Source organism: Mobula birostris, chromosome 8, assembly GCF_030028105.1.
Source record: "Mobula birostris isolate sMobBir1 chromosome 8, sMobBir1.hap1, whole genome shotgun sequence".
Taxonomy (NCBI): domain Eukaryota; kingdom Metazoa; phylum Chordata; class Chondrichthyes; order Myliobatiformes; family Myliobatidae; genus Mobula; species Mobula birostris.
Genome location: NC_092377.1, coordinates 158,989,118 through 159,004,192, shown reverse-complemented (window position 1 = coordinate 159,004,192; position 15,075 = coordinate 158,989,118). Strand labels below are relative to the sequence as shown.

The window sequence follows — 15,075 nt, the reverse complement described above, 5'->3', positions numbered from 1 at the left end:
CGAAAACTGTATTGTATAATTTTACATTTTGTTCACATTCCTTTGGACTGTGAAGAAGTTAGTGGATGAATGGCTGGAGGCATTTTGTAAGCTAATTGACGGTGGTATTAAGGAACATTTTTGCACATTTCCATTTTTATTTAACTTATTGTAATCTTACATGCATTAGGGCTATAAGTAACTTTTAACTCCGGGTTGCAGGGGAGAGCTGATACCACAGCCCACTGAGAATATGGTAGTATCTATAGGAATCTTGAGGCCTCTACATGCTTTGACCATTCATTTAACTATTGATGCAATTTGTCTGAATGCCAAGTCACCTTTCTACCCTTTGTTTTTTTCCCAGTTTTGCTCTCTGAGATTTTAATCATACTTGCTACAGGACTAAATAATAAGATTATAGTGCTTACTAACTCTGGGGAATTAACACATTGTTGACAGCAAACCTGAAATTAATTTTAAGCTAGTCTCTTCTCCCCAGAGGGTATCCTTCTTCCTATCTCTCAATGTCCTTTTCATCTCCCAGAGGGTATATACCTTTCCCATCTATTACAGGCTATCTCCCTTCTTGTCTCTCGGAGCACACGCCGCTGCCCGCCCCTCGGAGCACACGCCCCTGCCCGCGCCTCGGAGCACACGCCCCTGCCCGCGCCTCGGAGCACACGCCCCTGCCCGCCCCTCGGAGCACACGCCCCTGCCCGCCCCTCGGAGCACACGCCCCTGCCCGCCCCTCGGAGCACACGGCCCCTGCCCATCCTTCATGAGGCCATGGCCCCTGCTGCTTCTCAGAGAACGTACTCTAGTTCAGGTATAACTGGGTGTCTGCCTGTAACTTAAAGAACTGTACAGGGATCCAGATGAAATGTCTCAACTTGACCCACTGAGTTCCTCCAGTTTTTTTTTGCTCAAGAATCTTAGGTTGCTTGCTTAAGAATCTATAATTCACCTGTACCACAATACCTCCTGCATTTCATGCCACCCCAATATTCTACCTTATATTGCAGTTAATATCCTGTAATGTAGCTGATCATGAGTAGTTGACCCTCAAGTACAAAACAAAACATCCATGAGTCTGAGTGAGTAGGCGGGATAATGAAATAGGTAGTCCTTTTGGAGGTTCTCAGCCCAAAACATCGACTGTTTATTCTCTCCATAAATGCTGCCTTACCTGCTGAGTTCATCTAACATTTTGTGTGGGTTACTCTGGATTTTCAGCATCTGCAGAATCTCTTGTGTTTATGAGTAGGCAGGAGATGTGTGTTTGAATGTTCTCCATGGATCTACACATAAAATAATTAGTATTATGGGAGGATGAGTAGCATGATATCAGGTTGGATTTTGGAGCGTATTTTTTTCTGACAGTGTCCTTATCTCTGCATCTATTTCTCGCAGGCTGCCGAAGTTATACTTGTGTGAATTTTGCCTCAAGTACATGAAGAGCAAAAGCATTTTGCAGCAACACATGAAGAAATGCAATTGGTTTCACCCACCAGCAAATGAGATTTACAGGAAAGACAACATCTCCGTGTTTGAAGTAAGTTTCATGGTTTTGACTTCCATGAAATGGGTCCGCCATGGAGCTACTGAATTATAATGCAGAGGTCAGACTATGACGCAGATTAACACTCAAGATAACCATATTCCAAACAGTCTTTGGGTACTGTTTCTGTGGTTCCAGGCAATGGTACTTGTAACTGTCCATTTAAAGCAAAAACCACCATACACCCACACACAAGTATACATCTGTATCTCAGTCTCACATCCACCCCCCCAAAGGCAAGCATACACATACCACAAATGTACAAGTGTGCAAAAGTCCTGCACGTTAATTCACACAAACCATAAGCCAACGTGCAAGCATACAAAGAAATGCACCCTTCACAAACTCCATCTGCCACGGTAGTCTTTCTGTCAATCTCCTTTTGATTGTCCCTTCAATCTCCCTAAAACAAGCTCTTGTACCCCCCAGTCCTGTCCCCACAAGCCCATCTCTCCTCCCCCCTTTAGCCACAATCTTTCCCCAACCTCTCTACTTTCTTTCCTCTCTCTATCTTCTGCTCACTGCAAATTACACTCTTTCCTCACCTTCTACATAACACATGGTTTTCCCTCCACAATGTATGTAATCTTATCAACGTCAACTATCTTCAAAACTTGAGTGACATTGCATCGTTGTACTATAAATTTGAAATTACTATTAAGTTGCTGAATGCTTTTGAATTCAATGAGAGCTTCAGTTTGATTTGTTTTTCATTGGAAATCAATTAAAATTCAGGATCTGTTCTGTGGAAATAACTTTAATGATTCCTTTCTTTGTAGAGACAATTTTAGTGAGTTGATTTCAGCAAGTTAAAATTTTCAACCTTGTCACCCAAAATGAGTCTTTTGAATGACAATTGTTTCTAAAAGTGTCTTTGATAATCAAGTGCTCTTCCTCCTTGAAGAGGAACCGACCTAATCTAAAATAATTTTTCCATCAATTGTCTTTTAATTATAGGTGGATGGGAACATCAGTACCATATACTGTCAGAACCTTTGTCTACTGGCCAAGCTCTTCCTTGACCACAAGACCTTGTATTATGATGTTGAGCCCTTCCTGTTCTATGTGCTGACTCAGAACGACACCAAGGGCTGTCATCTTGTGGGCTACTTCTCCAAGGTGAGTCCCTGCTGTTTTTACTGGAAGCTAATAAGTGGACAGTGCAAGACAACAGGCAATTGTCATGATTAGAACATAGGACATTGTAGCACAGTACTGGCCCTTTGGCCCACCATGCTGTGCTGACCTTTTAACTTACTGTAAGATCAATATAACCCTTCCCTCCCAAATGGCCTTCCATTTTTCTCATGATTACATCACTTAATCTTCACAACATGTTTTTGATTCTAGTTATTGTCTTGAGCTTGTTGGTAGAACTTCTGGCATTGAGCTCCACAACTTTCTGAAACCAGTTCTGTGTTAGGTAACATAACCTAGCTCATTTTATCAGTTGGTTGCTGAACTCGTTGTTCTGTGACCACCGTTGTCATGTCCAAGGCAGTGGCAAGAGTCCTAGCTGATTCCAGTATTAGGCTTCCTGTATGTCTACCATAGCCCACAACAGTTCCACTGGCCCCTTCAAATGTTTTTCAAGCTCATGCCTTGCCCCAGACCGGACCTGAAAACAACCATTGGAGATCTATTAGTTCTTACCTTGGGTGATGAGCTTTATGATCTTTAATCCCCTACCATTTTAAAAGAAAGACTTCACTTAGTTTCATTGACTTCTGCATCTCCAGTATCCCTTGCCAATCTTTCTTTCCCATTGCTCGCAATTCCATCTGGCTGGCCTTCTGCTCTGTTGTGGCTTCTGAGGCAATCAGGTCAAAGTTATTCATTATCTCAACCTTGACTTCCTGGGGTTACCTCTTTGCAGCTTCCGACATATTGTGAGTGACACGGTCTTTCTCCACTCATCCTTCGGAGGGTGAGACCTCCACAGCCAGGCTCATTACATCTGAACAAGTCAAATCAAGTTTATTGTCATTTAACTACGTGCACGTATTCCGCCAAACGAAACAACGTTTTCCCAAACCAGGGTGTAAATCACAGTGGTACTCATTAACACACATGTAACACACAATAACTTCGAAAGTAAGAATTAGATCTACAAATGAATTACGTATAGATATACAAAGTAAAGTGCATAAATTAAATACTGTAGGGTTCAGTACAAATTATCTGGTGACATTCAAATGTGATGTAGCAGGAAGCTGAAGAGCCTAATGGCCTGAGGGAAGAAGCTGTTTCCCATCTTGACCGTTCTTGTCTTTTAGCTTCGGAGTCTCCTGCCTGATGGTAGAATGTCAAAGTGGATGCTGGAAGGATGGGTGGGATCCTTGATAATACTAAGGGTCCTGCATACACAGTGCTCCTGATAAATGTCCCCAGTGGATGGTAGGGAGACCCCTATGATCCTCTCAGCCGCTCTCACAATTGTTTGTAGGGACTACCGGTCTGATGCTTTGCTGCTCCCATACCATATGGAGCTGCATCTTGTCAGGACACTCTCAGTGGTGCTCCTGGAAAATTCAGTTATGATGGGGGTGGGGTGGAGAAGGGGAGCTTCACTTGCTCAATCTCTTCAGGAAGTGGAGGCATTGCTGTGCCTTCTTATTCAGGAAGCTGATACTGAGGGACCAGGTGAGGTCATCTGTGTTGTGAACTCCCAGGAACTTGGTGCACTTAACTCTTTCTACGGTTGCAACCTAACTTGTCAGTATTGTTGAGGAGATTTAAATTAGCATGGGCAATGGAATGGTAAAGCTTAGCATAGATCCAGAAAGGGCAAAGCAGACCTGGTAATGGAAGGCAGAACAAACAAAAATTGGAAAGTATGACAAAAATGGACCCAAGCTGTGCTGAAGTGAAGGAGGCAGATAGGTTGAAGGCACAAACAGAAGCTAATAAATTGTTTCAGCTCTTATTGAAGCATGGCATAAAAAGAAATGAGTTTAGAAAGCAATAGTGTGACTAAAGTAAGAATAGATGCTCACAGGAACCAAAAGAAGTTGTATATGATTAAATAATCTGGATTAGCTTTATTTGTCACATATACGTCAAAATATAGTGATACGCATCATTTGCGTAAAATCAAATCAGCCAGGATTATGCTGAGCAAGCCCACAAGTGTCGTCATGCTTTCAGCACCAGCATAGCTTGCTCACAACTCACTGACCCTAAAGGTACATCTTCGGAATATGAGAGGAAACCCGACCACCTGGGCAAAACCCACGTAGTCACAGGGAGAACGTACAGACTCCTTACAGAGTTGGTGTTGTGTTAACCGCTATGCTACCATACCATGGTGTTTGCTTTAAGAAGAAGGCAGTCTATCACTGTTAAGGAGAAAGTGGACAAAATATTGGAAGGGATTCATATATTAAGATAGAAAGTATTAACATGTTTAGGGTCTTTAAAAATGTGTAAGTCATCACAGCCAGTTGAAATGAATCTATGCCAAGCTATTAAAGTGATTAAGAGGAGAAAATTGAAGAGGTTCTTTATCTTTTCAATCTTTACTCAGTATAGGAGTGTTTCCAGAGTATTAGAAGACTGTTCTTCTTTTATTTAAAAAAGGAAGAAGGGATAATCAATTAACTACAGGCTACTTAGTTTAACTTCATTTTTGGGCACATTATTAAAGCTGTATAAAGCTAAATTTAGAAAGACATAAATGAAGCTAGGGTACTAAAGGCCTGCTGATCTGATTGAATTTGTTGTAAAACTAACAAGGAAAGTTCAACAAGAGTAATGTGTGATGTAGTCTCCTTGGATTTTAGTGAGGCTGTTGACAGGGTTCCACATGGCAAATTGTTATATAGGATAACAACCCTTGGGTTCCAGAGCATAGCAAATTGGATCCAGAACTGGCCCAGTGACAGGAAGCAAAGGAAACTTTTGTCACTGGGTGCTGTTAGTATTGGGATAAACCCCAATGCTTAGCCCCTTACTCTTTGAATTAGATATTAGATTATGAGAACACTCAGTCCTCTTTTATTGTCATTTAGAAATGCATACATGCATTAAGAAATGATGCAATGTTTCTCCGGAGTGATATTACAGAAAACAAGACAGACCAAAGAGTAACTCTGACAGAACCACATAATTATAACATATAGTTACAGCAGTGCAAAGCAATACCATAATTTGATAAAGAACAGGCCGTGGGCGCAGTAAAAAAAAGTCTCAAAGTCCCGAGTCGATCGACTCCCGAGTCCCAGATAGCAGGCGGCAAAAGGGAGAAACTCCCTGCCATAAACCTCCAGGCACCGTCAACTTGCCGATACCTTGGAAGCAGCCGACCCCAGCCGACACTGAGTCCATCCGTCCGAAAACTTCGAGCTTCCGACCGGTCTCTCCGATACAACCTCCCGAGCGCCATCCTCTGCCGAGCGCCTTCGACCTCTCCCCGGCCGCTGAAACACGCAAAGCCGAGGATTTCGGGGCTTTCAGCTCCAGAGATTCCAGTTACCACACAGTAGCAGCGGCAGCGAAGCAGGCATTTCAGAAGTTTTCCAGATGTTCTGCTGTGCTCTCACATCTGTCTCCGTCAAATCAGAATTGTGCATGGTCCCCTACTTGACAGATAACAGATATTCATCACCGAAGTGGCTGCACGCACTGCCGTTGTGCCGCCATCTTCTCTCCCCTCCCGGGAGGATTAATAAGTTAGATTTTAATGCACAGGCATAAGGAAGTTTACACATGGTGCAAATTTGGCTTTGTTGTTGGCAGTGAGGAGGAAAGCTGTGGACTGTAACGAGATATAGATCATATAGTCAGTAGTTAGATGAGTGTCAAATAAAATTTAACTCTGAGAAGTGTGAGGTGATGTATTGTGTAAGTTGGAACATGACAGGACCATAAGACATAGGAGCAGAATTAGGAGGCCATTTGACCCATTGAGTCTCCTCCACCATTGGATCATGGCTGCTTTATTTTCCCTCTCAACCTCATTCTCCTATTTTCTCCCCATAACCTTTGACACCCTTACTAATAAAGCACCTATCAACCTCTGTTTTAAATAGAGGTGGAGAGACTTGGTCTCCACAGCTGTATGTGGCAAAGAATTCCACAGATTCACCACCCTTTGGCTAAAGAAATTCCTTGTCATCTCTTTTCTAAAGCAATGTCCTTCTATTCAGAAATGTGCCCCATGGTGTTTGACTCCATGACTAGTGGAAATGTATCCCCATGTCCACCCTGTATAGGCCTTTAAATATTCTATGGGTTTAAATGGGATATCCCCCTCTTTTTTTCTAAACTCCAGCAAGTACAGGCCCAGAGCCATCAAATGCTCCTCATGCGTCAACCCTCGGGATTATATAATATGGGAATATACACTCAGTGGCCACTTTATCAGGTACAGGATTTGAACCTAGTTTGGTCTTCTGCTGCTGTAGTCCATCCACTTCAAGGTTTGACATTCTGTAATACGTGGTTATTTGAGTTGCTGTCACCTTCATGTCAGCTTGAACCAGTCCAACCATTCTCCTCTGACCCCTCTCATTAATGAGGTGTTTTCACCCACAGAACTGCTGCTCATTGTTTTTTTTTTCTTGTTTTTCACATAATTTCCTGTAAACACTAGAAAAACCCTGGGTGATTTAGCAGTTCTGAGATACACAAACCACCCTGCCTGGTGCCAACAATCATTTTTTCTGCAGTCAAAGTCACTTAGATCACATTTCTATCCCATTTTAATCTTTGGGCTAGACAACCACTGAACCTCTTGACCATGTCTGCATGCTTTTATGCATTGTTGCTGCCACATGATTGGCTGATTAGATATTTGCATTAGCAAACAGATATACAGGTGTACAGAATACAGTGACCAATGTGTGTATATAATAAATAGGAGATTACTGAGAGTGTAGGGAAACAGAAGAACTGTTCACATATCCTAAAAGATAGCAGGGCATAGCAATGAGGTGGTTAAAGGTACATTGCAGGATGCTTTTTCTTTTTTAGTCGACACAAAGAACATCAGAGCAGGGAAATTATGCAAGTTAGGTCACAACAGGATGCTCATTAATGCTGCCAGTTATTGTTGCTGTCCATGAGCCTTTGGGTGCACAGAGCTACTTGGAAATCTACTGGGCCAAAACTAGAGGTTGCACTCAGTAATTATTTTTAGAAAAGGAAATGTTTGTTTCTAATTTATGTAAACCCAGAAAGAACATTCATTATTCCTGGACCTGGTGAATTCTGTAATAAATTATCTGTACATGTTGCTTTTCTGGCAAAGATGTTACATTGTAAAATACCACAAACCATTTGGAGGATAGTTGGGGGTAGAAAGCTGATAATTTTATGGCAAACTTTGAACTCATATCCAATAAAACTTGGGAATTAACCTGGAGTGTTAGTATCTGTTAATGTGCACTCTATATTTGTTTTTTTTTGCTAGTGTTCTCTTTTTCCCCAATTACTTCTCCCTTTCATTTCAGGAGAAGCATTGCCAGCAGAAATACAATGTGTCCTGTATCATGATTCTTCCCCAGTACCAGAGGAAGGGATATGGAAGGTTTCTCATTGACTTCAGTAAGTGAATATTCTTGTAGCAAATTTATGAAAACCTTTTCTTTATAAAGAGCTGTGATCAAATCCTGAATGAGTAACAAGTGATGTGTATCCCCAGGCACAAGGCAGTGTTTGAAGTATTGAATACAGTTCCATTCCAAGCAATTGGAATAAATCTGAGCAACAGCCTTAACTTCAATAATATTTCCCAGAATACAGCTAGCTGACCCTTGTTAGATTTTTTGATTAGTGGCATTTTAAGGTTTTTAGATTCCTACAAACCCAAAACCATATTAGACATTGGCTTTGCGGGAGAAACCAGAGATTGATAGTAGATGGTTGCCTCTCTGACTGGTGGCCTGTGACTAGTGCAGTGCCGCAGGCATCAGTGCTGAGTCTATCGTTGTTTGTCATCCATATCAATGATCTGGATGATGGATGACACCAAGATTTGGGGTGTAGTAGACAGCGAGGAAGACTATCAAAGCTTGCAGCAGGATCTGGACCAGCTGGACAAATGGGCTGAAAAATGGCAGATGGAACTTAATGCAGACAAGTGTGAGATATTGCACTTTGGGATGACCAATCAGAGTAGGTCTTACACAGTGAGCCGTAGAGCACTGAGGAGTGTGGTAGAACAAAGAGATCTGGGAATACAGGTCCAGGGTTCATTAAAGGTGGCATTACAGGTAGGTAGGGTCGCAAAGAAAGCTTTTAACACATTGGTCTTCATAGATCAAAGTAATAAATACAGGAGTTGAGATGTTATGTTGATGTTGTATAAGGCATTGGTAAGGCCTAATTTGGAGTGCTGTGTGCAGCTTTGGTCACTGACCTGCAGGAAAGATGTAAATAAGATTGAAAGAGTCAAGAGATAATTTACAAGGATGTTGCTGGCACTGGAGGACTTGAGTTATAAGGAAAGATTGAATAGGTTAGAACTTTATTCCCTAGAATATAGAAGACTGAGGGGAGATTTGGTAGAGGTATACAAAATTCTGAGGGGTAAATACAAGCAGGCTTTTTCTACTCTGGTTGTGTGGGACTGCAACCAAAGGTCATGGGTTAAGGGTGAAAGGTTTAAGGGAAGCATGAGGGGAAACTTCTTCACTCAGAAGGCTGTGAGAGTGTGGAATAAGTTGCCAGTGCAAGTGGTGCATGCAATTTTGATCTCAGCATTTAAGAGAAGTTTGGATGGCAAGGGAATGGTAGGCTATGGTCCTTGTGCAAGTTGAAGGGAGTAAGCAGTTTAAATAGTTCGCTATTGATTAGATGAGCCAAAGGGCCTGTCCCTGTGCTGTACTTTTCTATGACTATACTCTTGAACTTGGAGCAATAGGCACAATCATAATTAAATTTAAAAACATTTTATTTTATGCTTGAGTCTTGACCTTGCATGTTCTATCTTATATATGTTCTGTTTACTTGCATCATTCGTACTGTTAGACCAGATTACAATGACAGAACTTTGGTTTATCCAATAGGCCGGGGCTTTCAACCTTTCTTATGCCATAGATAAATACAACTAAGCGAGGGGTCCGTGGACCCCTGCTATAGGTGATCAAGTCCATTAAATTTAATTAAATCTTCTTTTTGAGTTACAAGCAATTGCAGAAAATACATGCCAAATTCAGTAATAGTCCTCACTCCTTAAACCATTTTCTTATTTCCATGGATGCCTGCCTATGTCCAGCAAAACGTACCTTTCCCTCCAGAGACAAAAATTGTGTGAAAGTCCTCTTTTGAAATGTTTACCATCTGCACAAATACTGAGTGTAAGGCACATTCTTAATGCCGTACCTTATGTGGAGATCCAGATAAAGCAGACCCTTAAAAATGGTGAAAAGGAAGAGTTGGATACACACGTGCCATGTGACAGGCTACATAAGCATGATTCAAAGCATAAACTGAATTTTCTGTCAACGCACCAGTGCACTGGAGGAACTCAGCAGGTCAGGCAGCATCTATGGATGTTTTGGATCAAGACCAGGGGTTCCCAATCTGGGGTCCATGGACCCCTTGCTTAATGATGTTGGTCCATGGTATAAAAAAAGGTTGGGAACCCCTGATCAAGACCCTTACAGATGAAATATTGACTGCCCATTTCCCTTCATAGATGCTGCCTGACCCTCTGTATTCTTCCACTGCCTTTGTTTGTTGCTCCAGATTTCCAACATTTGCTGTCTTTTATTTCTCCATTTTTTTGCTGCCAGAGAATGATCTGGTTCAGCTGCACGCTTTCTGACAAAGCATTGCAAAATCTCCTCTAAGGTTATGTGTAACAAGATTAAATGTTATTGGAGGACTATTGCCCATGTGTGAACATCCAGTAAACGACCTTTGCCTAGAATGAAATCTTTACCTCAAACCTCACTTACTGTACTGCAACACAGCTGTACAGGAAATGCAAATGGAGCCTGATAAGATTACACACATAGATTTTAAACATGCTTAAACCCTTGGGATGATAGGAGAAGGTTGACTAATTTTCTTTAACAACAGTTAACTGTCACCAGCAAAAAAACTGGGTGCAAAATCCAAGCTAGAATGAAGGAGCACCATCAAAACAATATGGAGAAAAATATTCTCCCCCCCCAGACTATGATAAAGCAGGACAAAAGTGACCTGAATTTATTTATCACTGAATTGAATAATCAGGTTTTTCAGGGAATAAAGATGAAATGTAATTACTGGCTTCCCACAATTTCTGTGGAGTCTTCATCAAATTTCATCCAGTAAATGCTTTGGAAAGTTGGCATTTTATAAGTGGCATATGCTATCTTGCAGTTGGAAGGTATGAGGGCAATGCACATTGACACTGGTTTTCCTTCCACAGGTTGCTCTGTACTGGAAACAGTGGCCGAATTATAACAATATTCACAAACAGCCCACTTTCTAACAGTTATTCAGAATGGAGCGCTTGTCTTGTGAAAGTGTCTTAACATGTTAGACTGCTGGTTGTGACAGCTTCACCATATCTCCAGACTGCAAAACAGTTTGTAGTGTAAAAAAAGGGGGAAAAAAAATAAATAAATGAATACAATAGTGATTTTTGACAGACCAAAAAAACCCACCTTCCCACATCTTCATTCATCTGTCTTCTGTTTTCTCACCCCTTGTTCAGCCCTCCCTAATTCATAACCTACTTTTGTTGTTCTCTACCTTTTGCTGACTTTTCTCTGATCCACTTCCACTTCTCTCTTCTACTGACAACATACACAAAATACTCGAGGAACTCAACAGACCAAGCAGCACCAATGGAAAAGAGTAAACAGTTGACATTTTGGGCCAAGACCCTTTATCCAGAAGGGTCATCAGTCCTGATGAAGAGTCTCGGCCTGAAACGTCGACTGTTTGCTCTTTTTCCATTGATGCTGCCTAGCCTGCTGATTTCCTCCAGAATTTTATGTATGGATTTCCAGCATCTGCAGGTTTTATCATGTTTGTGTTACTACTTCTACTGAGAAGTCTCTTCCAGGGATGCCTACCCTGATGAAGTTTAAATCTTCCCTTCGATGGGAGTTCAGTGAAACCTTCTCTCACTTTTCCCCCTCTGGGATCTCTGTTGCCCTCAGACTTTTTTGAGTCCTGGTGAAGGGTCTCGGCCCGAAATGTGGACTGTTTACTCTTTTCCATAGATGCTGCCTGGGCTGAGCTCCTCCAGCATTTTGTGTGTGTTGCTTGGATTTCCAGCATCGGCAGATTTTATCATCTCTGTCTCCTACTGTTTCTTTTCCTCTGCCTGATATCACTTTCCTCATCATTGCAGTTATTCTTCCACTCCCCGCATATGGTGACCTCACCCCATTTTCCACGACTCACTCACTTCCCTCACACATCGCTCCTTACTCCTCCACCTGTCTGCTATTCATTCAGGAGCTAATACACCAACCAGACCTATTATTTCAATTCAATTCAATTCCCTGTGTGTAGAACTTGCAGCTGAGACTGTTGGACAGTTAGTTCCCAGTCTTTTGCCAGGGCCATATTGTAAACCAGCTGTGGGTAATGGATGTACTGTGTGTTAACTCATTGAATGCTTTATTTCTATTGCCTGTGGTTCACTTTGCAGCACCTAAGTCATAGTTGAATTCAATTTACTAAAGTCTGAGGCAGGATTGGCCTCTTCAACTCGCTGTAACTCTGTGGTCATTAAAAAGCACATTTCCTTCCTTCCGTGGTGCAGAATCCCTTGTGTGCAAAATGCTGACGTATTAAGCTAGATTCTTTGAATGTCAAATTTGGCTCAGCTTTTCTGCTCTTGTTTGAGGTCTGACAATTGTTTTTGAAAACTGACCGACGTGAAACTTTTGTGTATTCAGGTTATTTGCTTTCGAAGCGGGAAGGCCAGGCTGGGTCACCAGAGAAGCCCCTATCTGACCTGGGCCGACTCTCTTACATGGCCTACTGGAAGAGTGTGATCTTGGAGTGCCTTCACCAATGCCATGACAAGCTACTTAGCATCAAGAAGCTCAGCAAACTAACGGGGATCTGCCCCCAGGACATCACCACAATCCTCCACCATCTAAAGATGTTACAGTTCCGCAATGACCGGTATGTCAGTGCCCCGTTGCTCGTCAGTGACTTTACTTCCATTGATTTTTCTTGCTTCCCTTCTACAAAGTATGCTGTGAGTAGTAAAACCAAGCAATTTTTGGTTTGTGGTGGATTAAGTGCTCAAAAGCCATTCCTAAAGTCTGCCTGTCTGACCAAGCCTGTGGTTCTCAATCCTCCTATCTCCCTTTGTAGTCCAATGCCATTTTTGTTTAATGATGCACTTGCAGAGTGTCTTATGCTGGTTTTCTTAAGGTTGTAAGTAAATAAAAGTTGTTATAGAGTCATATTCTACAGAGACTGGCTGTTTGCCCCACAGTGTCCATTAATACGTATATCAATCCTGTTTACCAGCACTTGGTCCGTAGCCTTCTATGCCATCATTGAGTTGTACAGCATAGAGTTGGGCTCTTTGGACCATCATGTCCATGCTGGCTTTTTGCTCATCTACTGTCTCTCTAAACTAGAATAAATAACTATCCTTCAGTCTTCTGGCAGGTCACTTGGGTTTAACAGAAGGATAATTCTCCAACAGTGTCACAGCAGTCTTTTCCCTTGCACTGAAAAACAGCCTAGGATAGATCTCATCTGACCCTGGAGATTTATTAACCCTCGTATCTGATGACATCTCCTGCTTTTTAATACTGACTCCTTCCAGATTAACCACACATCTCTTTCTGAACTCACTATTCTTTATGCCTTTCTCCTTGGTGAATAATGTTTTAATGTGAATAGTGTGAATAATGATTTTTAGGACCTTGCGCACATCCCCTAACTCCATACACAGATTAGCCCTTTGGTCTGTTAGGAAGCCTGTTCCACTCTCTTGCTTCTGAAATACTGGCAGAATAGTATTAGGGGCGGCGCCGTAGCGTAACAGTTAGCATAACACAATTACAGTGCCAGCAATCTGGGTTCAATCCCCTGTTGTTGTACATTCTCCCTGTGGGATTCCTCCTGGTGCTCTGGTTTCCTCCCATATTCCAATGACCTATGGGTTAGTAGGTTAATTGGTCACATGGGGGGGGGTAATTGGGTGGCATGGACTCACTAGGCCAAAAGGTTCTGTTACTCTGCTGTATCTAAATAAATTTTTTAAAAAATAACATTTTAGGATTTTCCTTACCCTTACTTGCCTAGGATATTCCTTCCAACCTTTCTTCCTCCTTTGATTCCTCTTTTAATTTGTCTACTGCACATTTTATGGTCCTGCCGTTTATTCCCCATTTTTTCTGAATGAACTCCTCAAAATATTTTGTCAGTCAAGGTTCTCTTATCTTTCTATCTTTGTCTTTTACAGTTACCAGCATATGCTTGCCCTGAACTCATATTAACTTTCTTTTAACCAACCCCCTCTTGCCAACTGTCATTTTATCTGCAAGCTTCTGCTCCTAATCTACTTTCACTAGGTGCTCTCTTATGCTTCTCCCCCCCAATTCTAGACGTTAATAAGAGGAACAACCCTACCCCTTTCCATAACTTGCGGAATTATGGTCACTGTTCCCAAAGTGTTTCCTTACTGACACTTTCATCACTTTCCCCGTTTCAATTTCCTGAGATAAGGTTGAGTCCTGCCCCAGCCCTAGTAGTCATCATCATTACGTGACCTGTCGTATGGCATAGGCAATTATGGTCTTTGACCATGACTGTTATTGGTAAAATTTTCTGCAGAAGTGGTTTGCTATTGCCGCCTTCTGAGCAGTGTCTTTAGAAGGTGGGTGGCTCCAATCATTATCCGTACTCTTCAGAGGTTGTCAGCCTGGCATCTGTGGTCACATAACCAGGACTTGTGATATACACCAGCCGCTCATGCTCCCATGGCTTCACGTGACCCTGATCACGTCGGGGGTGGGGGTTGCTAAGTAGGTGCTACACTTTGCCCAGGGGTGGCCTGCAGGCTAATGGAGAGAAGCAGTACCTTGCATCTCATTTGGTAGAGATGTATCTCCATCCCACCACCCAAATATCTAGAAGTACTGTCTCAAAAACTTTCTAAGATGCTCTTGTCAAATTCCATGCCATCTGACCCTATTACATTAAGGTGATCTTAGTCACAGCATATACAGTAGAACAGTATAGCGCTGTACAGACCTTTGGCCCATGATGTTGTGCTGACCATAAGAGATAAGAGCAGAATTAGGCCATTTGGCCCATAGAATCTGCTCTGCCACTCAGTCATGATTGATCCTTTTTTCCCTTGCTGACCCCCACTGCCCAGCTTCCTCTCTGTAACATTTGATGCCGTGCCTAATCAAGAACATGTCAATCTCTGCCTTAAAAACACCAAAAGACTTGAACTCCACTTCTGCATTTGATAACAAATTCCACAAATTCACCACCCTCTGGCTAAAATAATTTCTCCACATCTCTTTTTTAAATCGATATCCCTCTATCCTGAGGCTGTGCCCTCTTGTCCTGGACTCTCCCCTCACCCCCCCCCCCATTGTCTAGGCCTT

At 42.1% G+C, this 15,075-nt stretch overlaps 1 protein-coding gene across 2 annotated transcripts in view; it reads left to right on the top strand.

Annotated features, from left to right (window-relative positions):
* LOC140201864 (histone acetyltransferase KAT6A-like) overlaps positions 1-15,075 on the top strand; it is a 198,848-nt gene that overhangs the window by 151,275 nt on the left and 32,498 nt on the right. For both annotated transcript variants that reach the window (XM_072266610.1, XM_072266609.1), the window contains exons 10-13: positions 1,393-1,534; positions 2,498-2,659; positions 7,993-8,086; positions 12,388-12,619. In XM_072266610.1, the coding sequence (XP_072122711.1) occupies positions 1,393-1,534; positions 2,498-2,659; positions 7,993-8,086; positions 12,388-12,619 (630 nt within the window). The remainder of the gene's footprint in view (positions 1-1,392; positions 1,535-2,497; positions 2,660-7,992; positions 8,087-12,387; positions 12,620-15,075) is intronic.